At 38.1% G+C, this 18,898-nt stretch overlaps 1 protein-coding gene across 7 annotated transcripts in view; it reads left to right on the top strand.

The window, feature by feature from the left end:
* USP45 (ubiquitin specific peptidase 45) overlaps positions 1 to 18,898 on the top strand; it is a 55,474-nt gene that overhangs the window by 6,724 nt on the left and 29,852 nt on the right. For 6 of the 7 annotated variants that reach the window (XM_060689120.2, XM_087882602.1, XM_087882600.1 and 3 more), the window contains exons 2-5: positions 3,917 to 4,026; positions 4,390 to 4,559; positions 8,492 to 8,595; positions 10,116 to 10,216. In XM_060689120.2, the coding sequence (XP_060545103.1) occupies positions 3,927 to 4,026; positions 4,390 to 4,559; positions 8,492 to 8,595; positions 10,116 to 10,216 (475 nt within the window). In that variant the 5' untranslated portion in view covers positions 3,917 to 3,926. The remainder of the gene's footprint in view (positions 1 to 3,916; positions 4,027 to 4,389; positions 4,560 to 8,491; positions 8,596 to 10,115; positions 10,217 to 18,898) is intronic. The other variant, XM_087882604.1, reaches the window with a different exon arrangement.

Raw genomic sequence — 18,898 nt, 5'->3', positions numbered from 1 at the left:
TGAGTGGAGGAGTGGAGTACTCTTCTCGTGAAATACCTCTGGACTTGCTCAATCATGTTAATGTCCGATACATAGTGTGGATTCCAGGCACATGAGCTGTATTCAAGAATTGGTCTGGTAAAGGTTTTGCATTCCCTAGTTAGCAGTACAATGTTATCAGAGAAGAAGCTTCGCAAGATAACGTTAACAATTTTTAATGCCTTTTTGGCACCCGAGGAGACAGATCTAAATGCTATTCATTTGCTCTACATCAGCTCTTGATAGTTGCTGATGTGAAGGATGAAAAGGACGCTTGAATCAATCCCTGCCGCAACATGCCCATTGAATCCTAATTCTTCATGGTTAATGATAGAGAATAGTATTCAGTTAAATGAGTGGTGGTGGAGTGGTTTTCATTTTGATATATTAAGACTAAAAAAAAAACATTCTTTGTTAATATTTTTGTTTCTTGAAAGGGATTGAATATTTTGCCTTCATTTCTCAGCGGTTTGTCATGAGTTTAGCAGTGAAGTTTTGGAGGATGTAGAAGAGAGTTCGGGGATCGGTTCCTGTTTGTCCTGAATCTCATTTCTCTGACTTTTGCATCTTCTGGGTATTCGAATGGATTAGGCATGTGCAGGGCCGGATTTTCCTATAGGCTAACTAGGCTTCAGCCTAGGGCCTCAAGATCAAGAGGGGCCTACATTCAAATTGTTAGCAAAATTAAAATTACACTTTCACTATAGGTGAAAGGGCCTCATAAGTGGAATAGCCTAGGGCCTCTTTTCATCTAAATCCGGCCCTGGGCATGTGCAACCTGCCAGCACCTCTGCCTTGTGGCAACTTTGAAGCCTCAAAGATGGCCTCAGCCTGGTTTGCTTCAGGGTTGACACCTTGCTGATCTCTCTAGGAATTCTTCACTGATGCTGTTTTTACTGTTCCTATCTTTTAACATACACATAAACTTTAAAAAGTTAGTTGTGTATCTAGCATCTGAGTGATGAGTGAAATCTCTGTAGAACTTGACAAGATAGTTTCAGCGGTGGAAGAGACTATCTTTTTAAAACTTCCCCCAAGATGCCATTTATAAGTGGAGCATGCCTCTAATTTAGACTATCAAGGTTATGGGTTATGAAGAATTTTGCATGACAGTTACAAATGAGAGGAGTGCTGCTGTCATTACTGGTCTGTAGTTCTGGTTCTTTTATTGCTCCAGGAAGCATTTAGTGCTTGCATGTTTGAAAGGATTTCAGAGCTGTCATTGTGATGAAATTTCTGATCTGCTGATTGATGACATTGTCTACTTGCTAGTTATGATAGCAGTAGTCCTCTCTGTAATTAGATCAGCATCGATCTAGCTCTGGACATATCTAATGCCATAAATATGGAACATTTCTGCATGTAGTTCCATAAACACAGTACTTTATAAACATTTCATTCCTGGCCAAGGGAGGAAGCAACTTTGCTTGCCAAGCTTTTTATCACCTGTAATCTAACCTTGTGCTACAATTACTGTAAATTGCATTTGTCACTACAGATGACAGTTTTATTATAAATATTTTTAATATAATGATTAGAGTCAGCATAGCAATGAAGATGGATAGGGATCCGGGGTGGGTTCTAAATTTTTTTACTACCAGTTCTGTGGGCGTGGCTTATTTTGTGGACGTGGCTTGATGGTCATGTGACAATTATTTAAGATTTAGCAGAGGTACTGGTCTACCAGGCTTTTAACTGCTTGCAGAGCTGTACTGATCTATGTATTTTTGCAGGCACCAGTCTACTCATTTGTTTTCTTTTAACACTGATCAGCTGTAGGGCGGCCCTTTGAAGCCCCGCTGCAAGAGTTTAAACAGTTTTTTTCCCTCTAGCCATCAGCTGGGACTCAGGAGGCAGCAATAGATTGTGGGGGAGGGGGGTGGGGCGCAGGGGGAGGGGGCGGGGGGCAGAACCGGTTCGGTAATGTCATATCGTCACTGCTACTGGCTCGGGAGAACCGGGCCGAACTGGGAGGAACCCATCACTGTAGGGATCCTAGGATAATATTTTTATTCCATTATGATGCATACTGAATAATTTTGATATTGGCTTTGTTACCATCTTTTTGTGTACTAAAGATTTATATAGGAAGCACATTGAGTACCACACTGAGTTTAAGTCACTATTAAGTAAGATTTCTATATACTAGTTAGCAGGGGAAGAAAGTCAAAGAGTATGTGTGCTAAAATATTAAAGTCTCTTTCAAGACAAGGCTGTTTTCCAGTGACTTTGTAGACACAACCTGTGCAATTTTTTTTGGAAATACTACAGAGGTGGTTTTTGGCTGCTGCCTTCTTAGAGATTATTCTTTGACTTTGCAAACAAGCTAACAGATCCAATATTTCTTAGTGATTTCACATCCAAGTTCTAATCAGATCCAATCCTGCTTAGCATTCTGAAATCAGTTGAAGTTAGATGTTTTGCTATTACTGGCCATGATATTAGCAATTCCATATTTTTCTCTTCTCATATACCTATCCTTCAATTCATCCTCCTCCCCCCACCCCTCTGCTGCTTAGTTACAGGGTCCACTTATTTGCACAACATTATGAAGCCTACAATGCATGGTCCTGAGATTAGGACTGAGATCAAGATCACCTAACTGGCTTCAGTGCCCTGCTCCCAGTCCAACTCTTTAATCATTACACTATGATGCTCATTTTCTCTTTTCTTCTCATATACAACCTATAAGAAATAAATCTTTTTGTTAAATTGGAATCTGTAAAAGCACACTAGAGTTGAAACTGGAGAAGTGTGGGCTGGTAGCCAGATAGTTGTTATAATGATAGGAGCCTCTTTCTTTTCCTTCAGAAGGAAAAGGCATTTTATAGACTTCATACTTGCTTTCCTATGGGAATTTCAGGAAGGAACATCCTTTTTAGGCATATAATGTTCATTTTGTGTGCATGCAGTCTTCTGATTTGTTAAATTTATATAATTCTTGAAATCAAATTTGTTCAGGAACCCAGTATTTTTTTTCCTGACTTCTCTTTGAAACTAGATATTCACACTGCTTATTGATGTTGTTCTTTGTATATAGGAGAAACTCCTTTTCCATAGAATTTCCTTCTATGGAAATTCAAATTTCTTTTCTCAGTCTTATGCAAAAGTTAACATCTATAATTACTGGTATTTTAAGACCTGTCTACTTTGGGGGGTTGTTGCTAAAATAAAATAAAGGGCAAAAATAATATATCACCTTGAACTCTTTGTAAGAGATATGAAATAAAATGAGTTGAGTTGAATTTCAGGAGTTTTCATTCTGCTGTAAATTCTGCCTGCATGTATTTGCCCTTTAATGCAGGGTATTAAAAGAGCCAGTTTGATGTAATAGTTAAGGCATTGGGCTATATGCTGGAAAACCATGATTTCTAGTCCTGCCTTAGGCACAAAGCCAGTTGGATGATCTTGGGCCAGTAACTCTCTCTCAGCCCTAGGCAATGGCAAATCACTGTAGAAAAATCTTGCCAAGAAAACTGCAGGTACTTACCCAGACAGTCACCAGGAATTAACACTGACTTCAAGGCACATACACAAAATAATAGATATTAAATAAGAGTCACTGAATTATGTTTCAAATGTACTTGAGCCTAGGTTAGAATGATTCTATTTTGATTTCATTCCAACTATTTCTGGTTGGAATCACTGTTATTATATTTTACTGTCTGTTCTTGGTGTAGCTTATAAGAAATATTTGAAATTGCTATGGCAAGTCAAAGAGAAGATTTTGCTAAATAATCCGGGTTGATATTTGTGCTGAAATTGGGCTCTTTATGTTACTTTGCATGTTTATAGTTTATGTTGCTTTGTATGCTTATGGTAACCAAAGCGTTTCTCTTTTACCAATGCATATCTCACTTATTTTTGCTCTATTCTTTCCCCCTCTCTTTTTTTCTAGCAAATAACTGATGAGGGTAAAAGATCCATCAAAGGTTACCCATGATAAAAATAAGAGACAAAAAAAGGCAAATCAGCATCAGGATGAAGATTCCTCAGATGATATTACAGGTGAAAAAGCTTTTATTTGGGGAAAGCTAGAAAGAGAAAGAAGTGACAGAATAAAAATGAGTCCACTAAGAAATTTAAAACAACAACAACCAGAAGTAGAATTACACTTTGAGAGAAAGGCAGCAGAAAATTTATTAGCCAATCGAAGAGTTAGACTTCAAACTATATTATTATTGATGACGCTTTATGTGGGACAGATATTGAATTCTGTGAGGAATCTTAAATCTTACGTTCTTACATCTTAAACCATAATAATGTAGTTTCTTATGTTGCAATTATAAAAATATATTCTTAATAAATATTTCCTTCAGCAATCAATCATGTCTTAATCATTTGAATCTTTTTTTTTAATCTTCAATGTAGGATTAACATGCCAACATGTGGGCCAGGCAGTTGATGTCCATCATGTGAAGCGAGCAGTGGCTCAAAATGTTTGGTCAATATGCTCAGAGTGCTTAAAGGAAAGGAGAATATATAATGGTGAACCAGTAATGCCTTCTGATATATGGCTCTGTCTCCGATGTGGCATTCAGGTAATTAACTTTATAAAGTAATAGTTTATACATCATTCCTATGGAACAGATACAGCATTTGGGAATTGTAAGCTTTGCAAAAGCATGTTAAGGGGAGACAGAACAGAGGTTTTAAAACACTCATGCCAGGGGTGGTATTTTATTTTTATTTATTTATTTGTCGAGTACATATTAGATAATATATATAAGTATAAGCATGAATTGAATACATAAAATGAATACAATTAAAGAAACATTAGGATAGGGATGGTAGGCACGCTGGTACTCTTATGCACGCCCCTTACAGACCTCTTAGGAATAGGGTGAGGTCAACAGTAGCCAGTCTTATGTTAAAATTTTTGGGGTTTTGGGATGAAACCACAGAGCCAGGTAGTGCATTCCAGGCATTGACCACTCTGTTGCTGAAGTCATATTTTCTACAATCGAGTTTGGAGTGGTTCACTTTATGTTTGTATCTATTGTGTGCTTGTGTATTGTTGTGGTTGAAACTGAAGTAGTCATTGACAGGTAGGACATTGTAGCAGATGATTTTATGAGCTATGCTTAGGTCATACAGAAGGCGGCATGGTTCTAAATTTTCTAAGCCCAGAATTTCAACTCTGTTGGCATAAGGTACTACCGGTTTGCAAATGTGAGTGTGCGCGCGAGCGTAACAAGCACATGCGTCCTCCATGCATGCACAGAGGGTCAAAAATGGGACATGATGATGTCCAGGCAGGTGGGTGGAGCCTCCCGCTGCTGGTGCTACCGGATCGTGTGATCCAGATAGAACTGGCTGAATTTCACCACTGACTCATGCCTAGTGTGAAAAAATATATAGAAAGTGTTCATTCTTTCACATTATTAGAACCCAGGGTCACCTATGGAATGGGTGCCTAATGCCTAATTACAAGGAGTTTCTGAACTACTAAAAACACACACATTTTTTTTTAAATACCCAAAGCATTGTTAAACAATGGAATTCACTTCCACCAGATATGGCACGTGCTCCCTGTTGAAGTGAGAGAACAGAGGTCTTTGTGGGAATTTTAACAGGCTTTAAAGGCACATTTTTGATCAGGATTTTATTGTTGATAATTTCATGAAGTATTTATTATTTTAATTTTTAGTATCAATTCTGATTTTATGGTGACTTTATTTTATGATAGTTGTCTGTAAAATAAATATATCTTAGTGTGATTCACTCATGTGGGTCTTAAAGGGGACTAGAAAGAAAATTCTGATAGTCATGTATTTCCTCCAGAAATAAAGGCAAAATACTTAAATATCAGTAGTAAGGGAGGGATATTATTCTTCAGTTCATGCTTCTGAGCTTCACAAAATTATCTGGTTGTCTTTAGCATGATATAGAATGCTGGATTAGATAGGCTTTTGGCCTGCAGTCCTTATCCTATATGAATTGCTCTGTGAGAGATGTGCGGTCTCTTAAATTTGATAAATACCGTAAATAAATTATTATTTATTTATTATTTTATTAAATTTGTATACCGCCCTTCTCCTGCTGGACTCAGGGCGGTGCACAGCCAAAATAAAAAACATCCCAATACAAAATTTAAAATTTGTTAAAAGAATTACACATTTTGGCCCAAAATTTAAAACATCCCAACTAAAACTCATAGACAATTAAAATCTAACATCTCAAAAAGGGGATGGGTGGGTTATGCCAGCCCTGCTTGGTGGAAAAGAAAAGTTTTTAGGGCATGGCGAAAAGCCCGGAGATCTGGTATCATGTGTATCTCCGGGGGCAAGTCGTTCCAGAGGGCAGGTGCTGCCACAGAGAAGGCCCTCCCCCTGGGGGTCACCTGGCTGACGGCACCCTGAGGAGTCCCTCTCTGTGGGAGCGTATTGGCTGGTGGGAGGCTATCGGTGGCAGAAGGCGGTCCCGCAAAAACCCAGGCACTATTCCATGGAGCGCTTTAAAGGTGGTAACCAACACCTTGAAGTGCACCCGGAAGACCACCGGAAGCCAATGCAGCTCACGCAGGAGAGGCGTCACATGGGAGTGCCCCCTTGCTCCCATAATCCCCCGTGCGGCCACATTCTGCACCAGTTGGAGCCTCCGGGTGCTCCTCAAGGGGTGCCCCATGTAGAGAGCATTGCAGTAGTCCAGGCGGGAAGTGACGAGTGCCTGAGTGACTGTGCGTAAGGAGTCCCGATCCAGAAAGGGACGCAACTGGCGAATCAGGCAAACCTGATGAAAAGCCCCCCTGGCCACGGCCATCACATGCTCTTCTAAAGACAGCCGTGCATCCAGGAGGACGCCCAAGTTGCGAGCCCTCTCCGTGGGGGCCAATAACTCTCCCCCAATAGCCAGCGATGGCACCAGCTGGCTATATCGGGATGCCGGAAGCCACAGCCACTCAGTCTTGGAAGGGTTGAGTCGAAGCCTGTTACTCCCCATCCAGATCCGCACGGCCTCCAGGCACCGGGATATTACTTCAAGGGCATCGTTGGGATGGCCTGGAGTGGAGATGTACAGCTGAGTATCATCAGCGTACTGATGGAATTCCACCCCAAAGCCATGGATGATCTCACCCAGCGGCTTCACATAAATGTTGAAAAGAAGGGGTGAGAGGACCGACCCCTGTGGCACCCCACAAACAAGGTGCCTCAGGGTCAACCTCTGCCCCCCTGCCAACACCGACTGTGTCGGGGTTGGGAGTGGGTGGCACCGTTCTGCGGAGAGATAGGAGAACCACCGCAGAACGGTGCCCCCCACTCCCAACCCCTCCAACCGGCGCAGCATGATACCATTGTCGATGGTATCAAAAGCCGCTGAGGAATCTAACAGGACCAGGATAGAGGAACAACCCCTATCCTGAGCCCTCTAGAGATCATCCACCAGCGCGACCAATGCCGTTTCCGTACTGTGCCCAGGCCTGAAGCGGACTGGAGCGGATCCAGATAGACATCTTCATCCAGGTACCCAGGAAGCTGTCGCGCCACCACACTCTCAACAACCTTCGCCATGAAGGGAAGGTTGGAGACCGGACGGTAGTTAGCCAAAACAGCCGGATCCAGAGCGGGCTTCTTGAGGAGGGGCCTCACCACCGCCTCTTTCAAGGCAGGTGGCAAGACACCCTCACTCAAGGAAGCATTGATAATCCCCTGGAGCCAGCCTCGCGTAACCTCCCGGGAGACCAGCACCAACCAGGAGGGACACGGGTCCAATAAACATGTGGTTGCGTTCAGCCGCCCCAGTATCCTGTCCACGTCCTCGGGAGCAACAGGGTTGAACTCCTCCCAAATGACATTCTCAAGACCGGCCTCCATCATCCTGTCTGTACCTACCCAGTCAGAGACCAAGCCTTCCCGAATCTGAGTGATTTTATCATGCAGATACTGAACAAAATCCTCAGCGCGACCCTGCAAGGGATCCTCCCGCACTCCCAGATGGAGGATGTTTGTTATCTGGGTCATAGAGCATTTCATTGGTTTTGTAGAGTTCTGCTGAAGTATCAAAAGGCAGGAATTGGGACTAAACCTGTGGAATTTTATCTATTATGGGAGCTGAATGTAACACTTTAGTTTTTACTTTGGAATATGCAGCAGTTTCTTCTTTCATAGACCTTTAGGATCTCACTGTTTTGAGAAAATGCTATTATACTTAAAACTTTTCATCATAACCAGGAGGAAATGTAGCTGCTATTATATTTCTTGGGTGGATCAGAAGAGTCATTTTATCCTGAACAATTACTTCTTTATGATGCTGGTCATTTGTTATGGAAATGGTTGAGTATGAAGAAGACAATATAATGGTTTCCACAATTTCCATATTCCGACAAGCTATGTTTGTTGAAGTATGTTGATGTCCTTTTTTTAAAAAGAAAAAGAAAAACTGATGAGTCCGTAGCTTGATGTAGAGTAAAACATACTTGCTGCTTTCATTGTAGAACATAACTATATCTTAAGATTTTATCAATGGTCTTCAGGGCTGTGGTCAAAATTCAGAAGGCCAGCATTCTCTAAAGCATTTCCAGACTGCACGGGCGGATTCTCATTGTATTGTAATCAATCTTAGCACATGGATCATATGGTAAGTTAATTCGCATTTTGAGAGAGAAAGTTTTGTACGTGTAAAAGTAAAGATAAGCAGTTGTACATTTAGGTGTATATAGGTGAATGTATGCATAAAATGAAATAACTTTATTTTAGTTGTTAAGTAGCCTTAAGTGTGTGTGTGTGTGTGTGTGTGTGTGTATTTGACATAGTTTGTGCAAGTTACCCTGTTTCCCCCAAAATAAAACATCCCCTGATAATAAGCCCAAACGGGCTTTTGAGTGCATGGCAATAAGGCCAAGTGCTTATTTCAGGGTTCAAAAAAAATATAAGACAGGGTCTTATTTTCGGGGAAACACGGTATTATTACAAGAATTTTAGTTATGAATGATTAAAGATACAAAGTAGCATCATTTGGGTAATTCTATATGAGACTGTACTAGAATTTATATTACTTTATTTAGTCATTCTTCAAGTTGGTTTTGACCAAATGCTTGTTTCTTATTCATTTTTTTTTCAGTAAGTCAAACTAATTTGTGTACTACTAAACTGCTCATATCTGTAACCTTTAACTCGGTGAAACAGTGCATCATAGGACAATAGTTTTTTTGAACGAAGATACATCAAATGGCTAGCTTATAGAATGCATCCAAAATCTGGGACCCTTGACTTCTATGGGATTGAACTTTGGCAAATTTGTGGTCACTTCAGTGCTAAAGTGCAACTGCACCACTGCCTAGAGGTTTAGTAAATCAATCCTGCCATAGACTTCTGGAGACTGGGTAGCATTGGCTGCCAGAGATAGTCAGCCATGGTCAGACTGGCAGGAAATTGGAAGCTGTTCCTGTTCCCACTGCTTTTTTGACCTTGGCCACACTGTTTCTCTGTTTAGATAAAGAAATACCTTTCAAAACAAGGACATAACAGGTTATGGGTTGTCTAATATGGGTTGTTAAAATATATTATATATTTTATATATATAACTAAAAATATTTAGTTATTTCAATAGTAGTACTTTTTGAAATCTGTTATATTGCCTTTAATAGTAACAGCCAATCCATTTTTGATTATTATATTATTACATACTTTTTTGATGTACTCCCCCCTACCCCATCCGTGTTCTCCTGATCTCCAGATTTGTACTATGAGATCTTTGCAGGATGCCAAAGCCAGTTACATATTGTAGCTATAGACAGTGAAGTGGGAAAGAAATGAATACCTTCCATTGTCTCCCTGGTCACTTACAGTTTCTTCTGAACTAGTCAACTGAACTAGTCACTGATATAGTCTTACAAGTGAATGGCATAAGCAATGTGTTTAAGATGAAACTGCTACCTTTTTTAGTCTTTAACGAACGTGAACAAAATGGGAACTACGGTATTTGTTTAATTCTAAGTTTCAGACTCCTCCAGGGCAACATCTGAATTATATTAGTGGAGTTGTGACCTATCCAGTGCTCATCATGAGCACTCTAGATTTGAGAATGTCTGCATATGGCTAGTGTCATAAGAATGTCCTTGAGAGATATTGTTACTGCATTTAAATGCTTTATTTCAGGTGTTATGAATGTAATGAGGAACTCTCAACACATTGTAACAAAAAGGCTTTGACACAGATCGTTGACTTCCTCCAAAGGCATGTTACTAGAAATGAATCAAGTAAGTTACCTTGAGATGTTTTATGTTAGTATGATGTTACATATCTTGTTAGATACATCAGAAGGATGAAGTAGAACAACAACAAAAAAAAACTTCTGCGTAATGTTACAGCACAATAAGCAAAGTTTAAATACATGACTGAGTTATCCTTTGGCTACTAAGCAAAGATCTTTCAAAAATAGTTTGACCACTCAACCCTTGCTAATGATGCAGTGGTTAATTTCTAAAACAAAGTTTCTAGTCTTCAATGTTTGCCAGATATATGAGTTTTGAGGGACAGTTTATAATGTTTTATAATGATAGAATTTAGCAGTAGAGAACAATATTATAAGGATACATTTGGATTGGACCAGATTTAATTCTACTTTTAGTAGGAACTTGAATTTATGGGATTTAAAGAAGACATGATCAGATCCCATATTAATATTCTCTGTCTGATTCAACCCTTAGTTCATGTTTTCTCCTATTTATGCTGTAAACAAGAATATGTATTCCCACTCTGTTTTATTTGTTTGTTGAACTTGATATTCTGTCTGATTAGCAAAAAATTCTCACTGGTTTAAAATATACTAAAATAATTTTAGAAAGAGAGATTAAATACAGTTAAAATAGGATTAAAAAAATAAAACAAGTGGAATTAATACTTAAAATTAATACTTGAAATCAGCAATTAAATGTTCTAAAATATGGTTTAAAGGACTTGCCTAATAAAATGTTTATTCAAAAGAGCTAGAGAGGCAACAGAAAAGGTTTGATCCTGAGTTGCTGCCAAAGAAACTTGGGACAACTGTAGACATACTCCTTGGATGTATTCATAAGCATGGATGTTCATATAGAAGAAGGTATTCTTTCAAATAGTCTGAAATTACAACAAATAACACTTAATATTTGTTTGCACTGAAATTAATTTGCAGTTTTTATCCAAGATGAGATTAGTATTTATGTATTGAATTTGGATAGGATTTATACTTTCCCTCCTTCTTACTTTTGAGGTGGAAAACTTGAGAATTAACTGGACAGGGTATTTGGCATTCTAAAGCATTAGAATAAGGCAAAGGGTGGGACTGTGGCCAGGACATCTGTCCACTAAGCCAGAGTGACAACTTCTTAAAGTTCAGTTTCAACTCCCTTCCTCAATCAACTGGAGGACTGTACTAGAAGAGTGGCAACATCACAACAAATGAATAAACAAGCAAACAAACGAATGAACCAATGAATGAATGAATATGGTGGTAGTCCAAATCAGAGGAGTATTTTTGCTAAACTACTTTTTGTAAAAGAGAGGAGGAAGGAGTTCAGAAAGGGATATCTTGATGGAAGATGAAAGAGGCAGAGGGGAAAAAAGTTGATTTTTCCACATTTATATTATACTTGGAATATCTGCTAGCACTGCAGTAGCCCATTGCTTAGAAATCCCAGGTTATGATTTCCTGAACATGAAATTATTCCATGGCAGAAAATGAATTAAAATGTGTTTTCTAGAATGCAACTGTTGTGCTAAATAAAAAGTGATAATGTATTTTGCAGAGGTTTAGATATGTCAATACTGATTCTGCCATGTAGTGTTATGCAGGAATGAGAAGTATAATTAGTTCCAAACCATCTGGAAAATAATATTTATCTTAATATTTTATTTTTGTATGTAAGTTTTCGTGTACTCTATACTTGAGGAATGAAGGATTGTAGTTCTGATAAAATGCTCTAGGGTTGGATAAGTGACAGTATGAATATAATAGAAAATCCATTTGGCAATTGATTGGAAATTTTTTCATAAAATATTGAATTCAGAAAAAAAATATACCTAAGGCCAGATGAATGGATGCTGGTTTCATATTTGGGTTGACTAGATGGAACCTGATTTGTGGGGGGTCGCGATGGGTTAGACACTTCGCGACTAACAACAATAACAACAAAAATGTTTAAACCCAGATACTAATAAGAAATCCTGGTAGACTAGAAAACCTAATGCACAATCTTATGCTTGTCTCATCAGAAAGAAATTCCAACCACTTTAGTAGATCTTACTTTTTAATAAATATTCATAAGATTGTAGCTTTTCCATGGAATGTTCTACATGTCTGTTTGAAGTAAGTCACATTGAATCTAATAGAATTGACTTTAATAGGCATCATGTTTGTTGATCAGTTATATGCATATTACACAATAACACAGAAATAAATTAATGCATGACTCATCTCTTTCTAATAGGAATACCTCTTTTCTTCGTCTAAAGCCTCTTTAAATACATAATGTAAAAAGACAGGATATAAATATATTTCATAACATACATAACTTACTCTTTATTCTATTTTATGTATTATGCTTTTAAAAAATTTGATAGTTTTAAAAGTACCCAGCTGATCTTTTTAAAAATAATATTAAAATACAATTGACTGTCTCTCTATTTGCCTTTTTTTCTGTTTTTGTTAAATATGCATTTAAATTGAACCTTTCTTTTTTCTGTTGAAATTATTGGTCATGTTGATTTTTTTAAAGAGAAGTTTCTTTATTGTATATACTAAAAAATTTAAATATATCATTATTCGAGCATAATCCAAAGAGAGAACAAATAGGGCACTGAGCATGACCAGCAATTCACACACTGCTTTTATGGCAATTTTTAATTGCATATGATTTGTTATTTTATTTTATATCCAGTGGAACATGCAATCTGCCAGTAGCTGTTTTCCTTTAGATGAAAAAGATATTTTAGTGCACCATGTACAGGCGGTTCCTTAAAATAAGTGAAGAAAAAAACAATGCTTGTTTTATAACAACATGCATTTGCTAGAAAAGGGTTATGATTATGATTTTTTTTTCAAGTACCATAGTCCTGTCAATAATGAGACACACTAAATAAACAGAGCCTAGCTTGCTTGTTCAGCTTCAGACTAATCAATTTGAAGAAAAGGCAGCCAGATTATGGAAAAAGCAGCACAGATTTTCTAAGAAATATATTTTGAGAAATAAACCAGAAGCAAAATATTTGTGGTTGCCAAGAGCAAGCACGACACCTTGATCTCTGCTTCCCGCCACCCCACTCCGACTCAACTTGCTTGCAAAATTGGGCAAATGACATTATTGCTCCATGACTGACCAGAAAATTAAATTAAGTAATTGAGATTAACCCAAGTGTGGAGTTCTCCCCTCAAAAATGCTGGCAGTATGTGGACTTCCCATCGGATCTTATGATTTACCGTGCCCAGAAAGTCTGCATTGTCTCTCTTTTTTCTCTTCTCCCTTTTTTTTTCCTTCCCTTTTTTCTCAAAATCATCTGTTTGGTTAACGTCAGGTTTGCCACAGTGTGGAAGAATAAAGCAAGTGTTTTTTAAAGAATAACCAGCCAGCAGAGGCTAGGGTTTTTTGGTTTTTTTTTTTGCAAAAAAGGAATTGGCCCATTATACAGCTTTTGCCAAGAAAGCAGGTGCAATATTGTCATGACGGCACACTTGTGAGTTTCACATGAACCTAGTGCACATGTAGTACACAGGAACCATGCTGTGCTGTTACAGTTTTGACTGTCTGCTGCCTGGGAAAGAAGATTAGAAATGCAGGTTTGTTTGATCCCTGGAAACAAACAGTCCTCTCCCCACTTAGTTATGCCCCCAGTGCATCTTTCAGTTAATGAGAATAGGGGAAAAAAAAGTTAATTACCATTCAAAAATAATTTCTATTTGTTCTGAGATTTACAGAATCCTTTTATTCTAATTTTCAGTACCAATGGATTACTACAAAGGCTGTATTTTATTTTATTTTATTATTTTATTTCTAATTCAATAATTGCCTTTTTGCCAGGCTCTATGTTTGTTTTCTTTAAAAAAAAAACACCAAGGAAAAAAGATGTTGCACTATATCTCTGATACCCATAATTACTAAAGTCTTTGTATGAATACCAATTAATCTGTGAATTAAAAGAAATGCTGGTTTGTTTTAACAATATTTTGAAACGCTGGAATATTTTGCAATGTATTTTATCAGGCCCTGAAGAATTATATAATTGCTTTGCCTAATTTTTATATATTTTAAATTAAAATATTTTACAAAATAAAAAAGCAGAATAAAAAGTAAACCATTACATCCCAGCAGTTATTGTCATTTGTTAGGAATTATGAAAAAAAAATTGGCAGGGATGTGTTGTTTTGTGGTAATTAAATGTTCAAAGGAAGACAGTGTCAGCTCATCTGTTAATTTTTTCTAATGATGAAATTAAAATTAAAAATTAATAGTTCCAGTAAAGGTTCTTAAACTTGAAGTACCAGAATAGGCCCTCAGAAGATTTTACAGACAGTAGTTTTAGAATGGATTAAAATATACCGGGTTAAAACATACTGTTAACTTTTAGGACTAATTGCTCCATGATATTTTATCCAAATTTCTGCCAGCCAAATTGTTGCACACTTTCTTTCACACTTTCTGCTCACCCCACAGATCTACCCCACAGTGTTGAGGAATTATCTGAAGCAGTTTTCTGGATACATTAGTGGTTATAGGAAAAGAAGCTCAGGAAAACTCCGCATTGTATAAGCTAGTTTTATAACCCATAATAAACCTATGTGCCTTGTGAAGTTCCATGTAGTGCCCAGGAAATTGAAGGGTAAACCCGATTTATTATTTTTCTTTATAAGAGGCAATATGTGAGGAACTCTGTAAGGATTCTATTCTTTAAGAGTCTCTAAAAACAGAGCATCAGGTTAACATTTGTGTGGTTTTGTTAAACTAGCCCAGGTGTCAGCAACCTGCAGCTCCGGAGCCGCATGTGGCTCTTTGGGCCCTGTGCTGTGGCTCCCTGTCGAGTGATTCCACCACTGGCTGGCCCCGCCCCTTGCCCTCCCGTCCTCGCCTGGCCTGGGAAGGTAAGGGCAATGGCAGGTGATGGAGAAGTGGCTGGGGCAGATACAGAGAGAGGGGAAAAGAAAGAGACATAGAGAGATACAGAGAGAGAGGTGGGGAGGGAGGGGGGAGGGAGGGAGAGATGTCAAAAGGATTTTGTGGTTCCTGGTGTTTTATAACAACTGGTTCTCTGCCCTAATGACTGGCTGGGTAGGCATGGCTGGGGGCAGGGGTCATGTGACTGGTGGAAGTGAGTGATGTCAAGTTGGCCACGCCCACCCAGGTTTTGTGGCTCCCGGTGTTTTCTTTTCTATGGGAAACGGGTCCAAATGGCTCTTTGAGTGTTTAAGGTTGCAGACCCCTGAACTAGCCTAACTATGACCACTGAAATCTTTCCCAGATCTCCAAGCCATTGAGAGCCATTTCAAGGGTGCCTATTTTGAGTTTCCCAAGCAGCCATTGGTTCATTTATTTAAATGTAGGGGAAATTGTATTGGTAGACCTCGACTTTGCTTAGTGACCATTAGAAGTTACAATGGCATTGAAAAAAATAACTTATGACCATTTTTCACACTTATGACCGTTGCAGTATCCCCATGCTCATGTGATTTACATTCGGATTCTTGGCAGCTGGTTCACATTTATGACGGTTGTGGTGTCCTAGGATCATGTGATCCCCTTCTGCGACCTTCTGACAAGCAGAGTCAATAGGGAAGCCAGATTCACTTAAAAACCGTGTTACTAATTTAACAACTGCCATGATTCACTTCACAAATGCAGCAAGAAAAGTTGTAAAATGGGGCAAACTTACTTAACAAATTTCTTACTTAACAGCAGAAATTTTAGGCTCAATTGTGGTCATAAATTGAGGACTACCTTATATAAGGATATTTACAGTGATTTTCATTTTTGTCCTAGAAAAGGTGGAAATCTAGAAATCTTGCTTGGATGGGAATTATTTCATTCAGTGCCACCACTGGATTCAATCTTACAGCTCTTTTTTTTTTCTTCCTCTTCCTTTTTATTATTTTATGATGATTTGAAGTTAATATTGATTCATTAAAATGGTTCATTATTATCATTGGTTTTGCACATAGATTATTACTTTTAAAGATCTTAGCAATGCACTGCAAGATGTGAATTTTATAACAGACAAGATTGATATAGTTTGGCAACTGAAATATTCAGTGGATAAAAATACTGACTTTTTAATGTTTAAAGATGGAAAATATACAATGATTAAATAAACATAGTGAACAATTGCTTTTTTTTTACTTTTGGTGCCATCTGTGTGTCCATTTAAATATCCGTTTCAATAAGATGTAAAAGAAATGAGTATAGTCAGAGACATAGCTGTTAGTTAAAATGGATTAGTGCAGGCTTTAAGGATAAATGTTTGGTAAAATGCATGCTAAACTCACAATAACACAAGAATAGAAAAAAGATAGGTGAGAAGTTAAATGAATGTTGTAGATCTGCAATTACATTTTAGACTGAGGAAACTCCAGTTAATGCTTTGAGACTTGTTTTGAAGTAGCATACCATTATCCTTTCTTCAGTGCAAGTGACTGGAGCATGTGATTTTATGAACATTTATTTGAAAGTATTTTTGGCTTTTGCATTATTTCAAATCATACATAATTTTGGCTTTAGATCAACATATTGTGATTCTAACTGTTGCGGTTTGTAAACAGTGGTTTATGGCTCAGTAGATATGAAACCAACCAACTGAGGTTTATTCAACAACCCGTGACTATACAAACCACATATTTAGTACAAGTCATAGACTTCAATAGGACTTACTACCAAATGCTTAGTTGATTTCCATGTACCTGAACTAATTTCATTAAGAAATAGGGCATACTATTTTCAATGCACCTTCTCCCTGGAAAGTATGTTTGGGATTGGGCTTGAGTTAACAGATTGAAAGTTTTGTTTTATTCATTAAATTTCTATGCTGCCCATCTCACTGATATAGCGACTGGGATTCAGATATCGAAAGATGGGATTTTATTAAGGTTGGCGTTAAAATAATGTACTTTTAAGATTGCGTAATTATGGTTTCTTACATTTATAATTATATGAGCGTTCAGGTCTTGTAATATTGTTTGTTTGCTCTTTGTAGTTTTGTGGGGGGGGGGGTAGTTTCAGGGGGTTGGTGTGTTTTATTTTTCTCCTGGATGATTCAGGATTGGAGATTCAGTAGACAGAGTCTCGCTACTTGTGTGAAGCTGTCATTTAACCATGAAATGAAATGCTTTTATTAAGTTTGCCCTGCGGATATGGTCCGCTGTGGCAGGGTTGCCCATATTTGGTGGCTGTGCAAGGAGAGCCAGGTGGTGCTGCAAAGCATCGCACAGTGAAGCGTGGACAGATCCAGATCTGACATTTGTCATCCTGCAGTGCTGAAGGGGAGTTAAAATCTGTTTTTCCATATGCTTCTGTTTTAATTTTTGCCTGCAGTTTGGTCCAGATGGCATACTGAGCATTGTTTACTTTAAGATGTTTTCCCAGATGTTGTTGAATGCCGATGGATAAATGCAACAACTGTGGTATACCAATATACAAATTATGCATACAATTTAGATTTCCGTCAAAAATCGAAATATATTATATGTACTTTAAATGAAAATATCCGGGATTGTTAAAAGACTATGAAATGAATGAGAAAAGGAAAGAAATCCAAAGTAAGGTTGCTTGCTTGAGTTTATATAAAGATGAAACAGAATTATAATTAATCACTAATTTTCAAAGCATCAATTCTATCTTTCTTGCTTTGAGAATTCTAAAATATTAAATCCAAAATTATGCAATTGGATTTAAAGTTTTATGATAGGAATTACTTTTCAAATCTTCCTTTTTGCATGATTCCAAATATAGCAATAGCACTTACCATTTCACATTGCTTTACAGCCCTCTCTAAATGGTTTACAGAGTCAGCATATTGCCCCCAACAATCTGGGTCATTTTACCGACCTCGGAAGAATGGAAGGCTTGACCCTGGTGAAATTCGAACTGGCAAACTGCTGGCAGCCGGCAGTCAGCAGAATTAGCTTGCAGTACTGCATTCTAATCACTGCGTCACTGTGGCCCTTGCTCTTTTTTGTCCATCATCACCCTGAATCAAATTTTCAGGAGGCACCTGGGAACTTTCAGAGGCATTATTTTAGTTTTTTTCTTTGTTCTGAGGCATGTTGCAGACCTACATTATGAACAGAGAAATACATATTTTAGGTTGTTGATATTGTTGCTGACTGTTTCTTTAGGGAGTGGTCTACAAGGAATGCACTGCTATTGTATAAAGATAATTTTGAAATAGGGGGAGAATGTAGCCACTGCCTTTGACAGCATTTACCTATGAGTCACAGGGACGGTGGCCTAGAGGTGAAGATGTATGCCTTGCACTTGGAAGGTTGAGAGTTCAATCCTAGGTAACGACAGATGTTTCTCTATCAGGGTGCAAAGAGAAAAATATCTGCTGCTTATTCCATGTAGGTGTCAGGAAGGCATCCATTAAGCCTGTTACTAGTTACCATCGGCATGAATTGTTGGAAAGTACTTGAAATATTATATATGACAGTAGTTTTCATATTTAGTTCAGGACCCATGAGACAATATGAAAGTTGCAAGTTGAAATCTAGGCTGAATAGCATATTTCAGGATTTCTCATTACCTCTGTATTACTCATTAAGAACTTTCTCATTTCACTTCTGGTGGCAAGTATCTAGATCAGGGATTGTCAAACTCGATTTCATTGACGGCTGCATCAGGGTTGTATTTGACCTGGGGAGGGAGAAGTGGGTGTGGCCAGGGTAGGCGTGACCAGCTCAATGTCACTTGTGTTGGGGATGC

The sequence above is a fragment of the Pantherophis guttatus genome, chromosome 1 (assembly GCF_059756535.1).
Source record: "Pantherophis guttatus breed Tessera chromosome 1, ASM5975653v1, whole genome shotgun sequence".
Taxonomy (NCBI): Eukaryota; Metazoa; Chordata; class Lepidosauria; order Squamata; family Colubridae; genus Pantherophis; species Pantherophis guttatus.
Note: the sequence above shows the minus strand (reverse complement) of the source record. Positions and strands in the feature narration are given on the sequence as shown.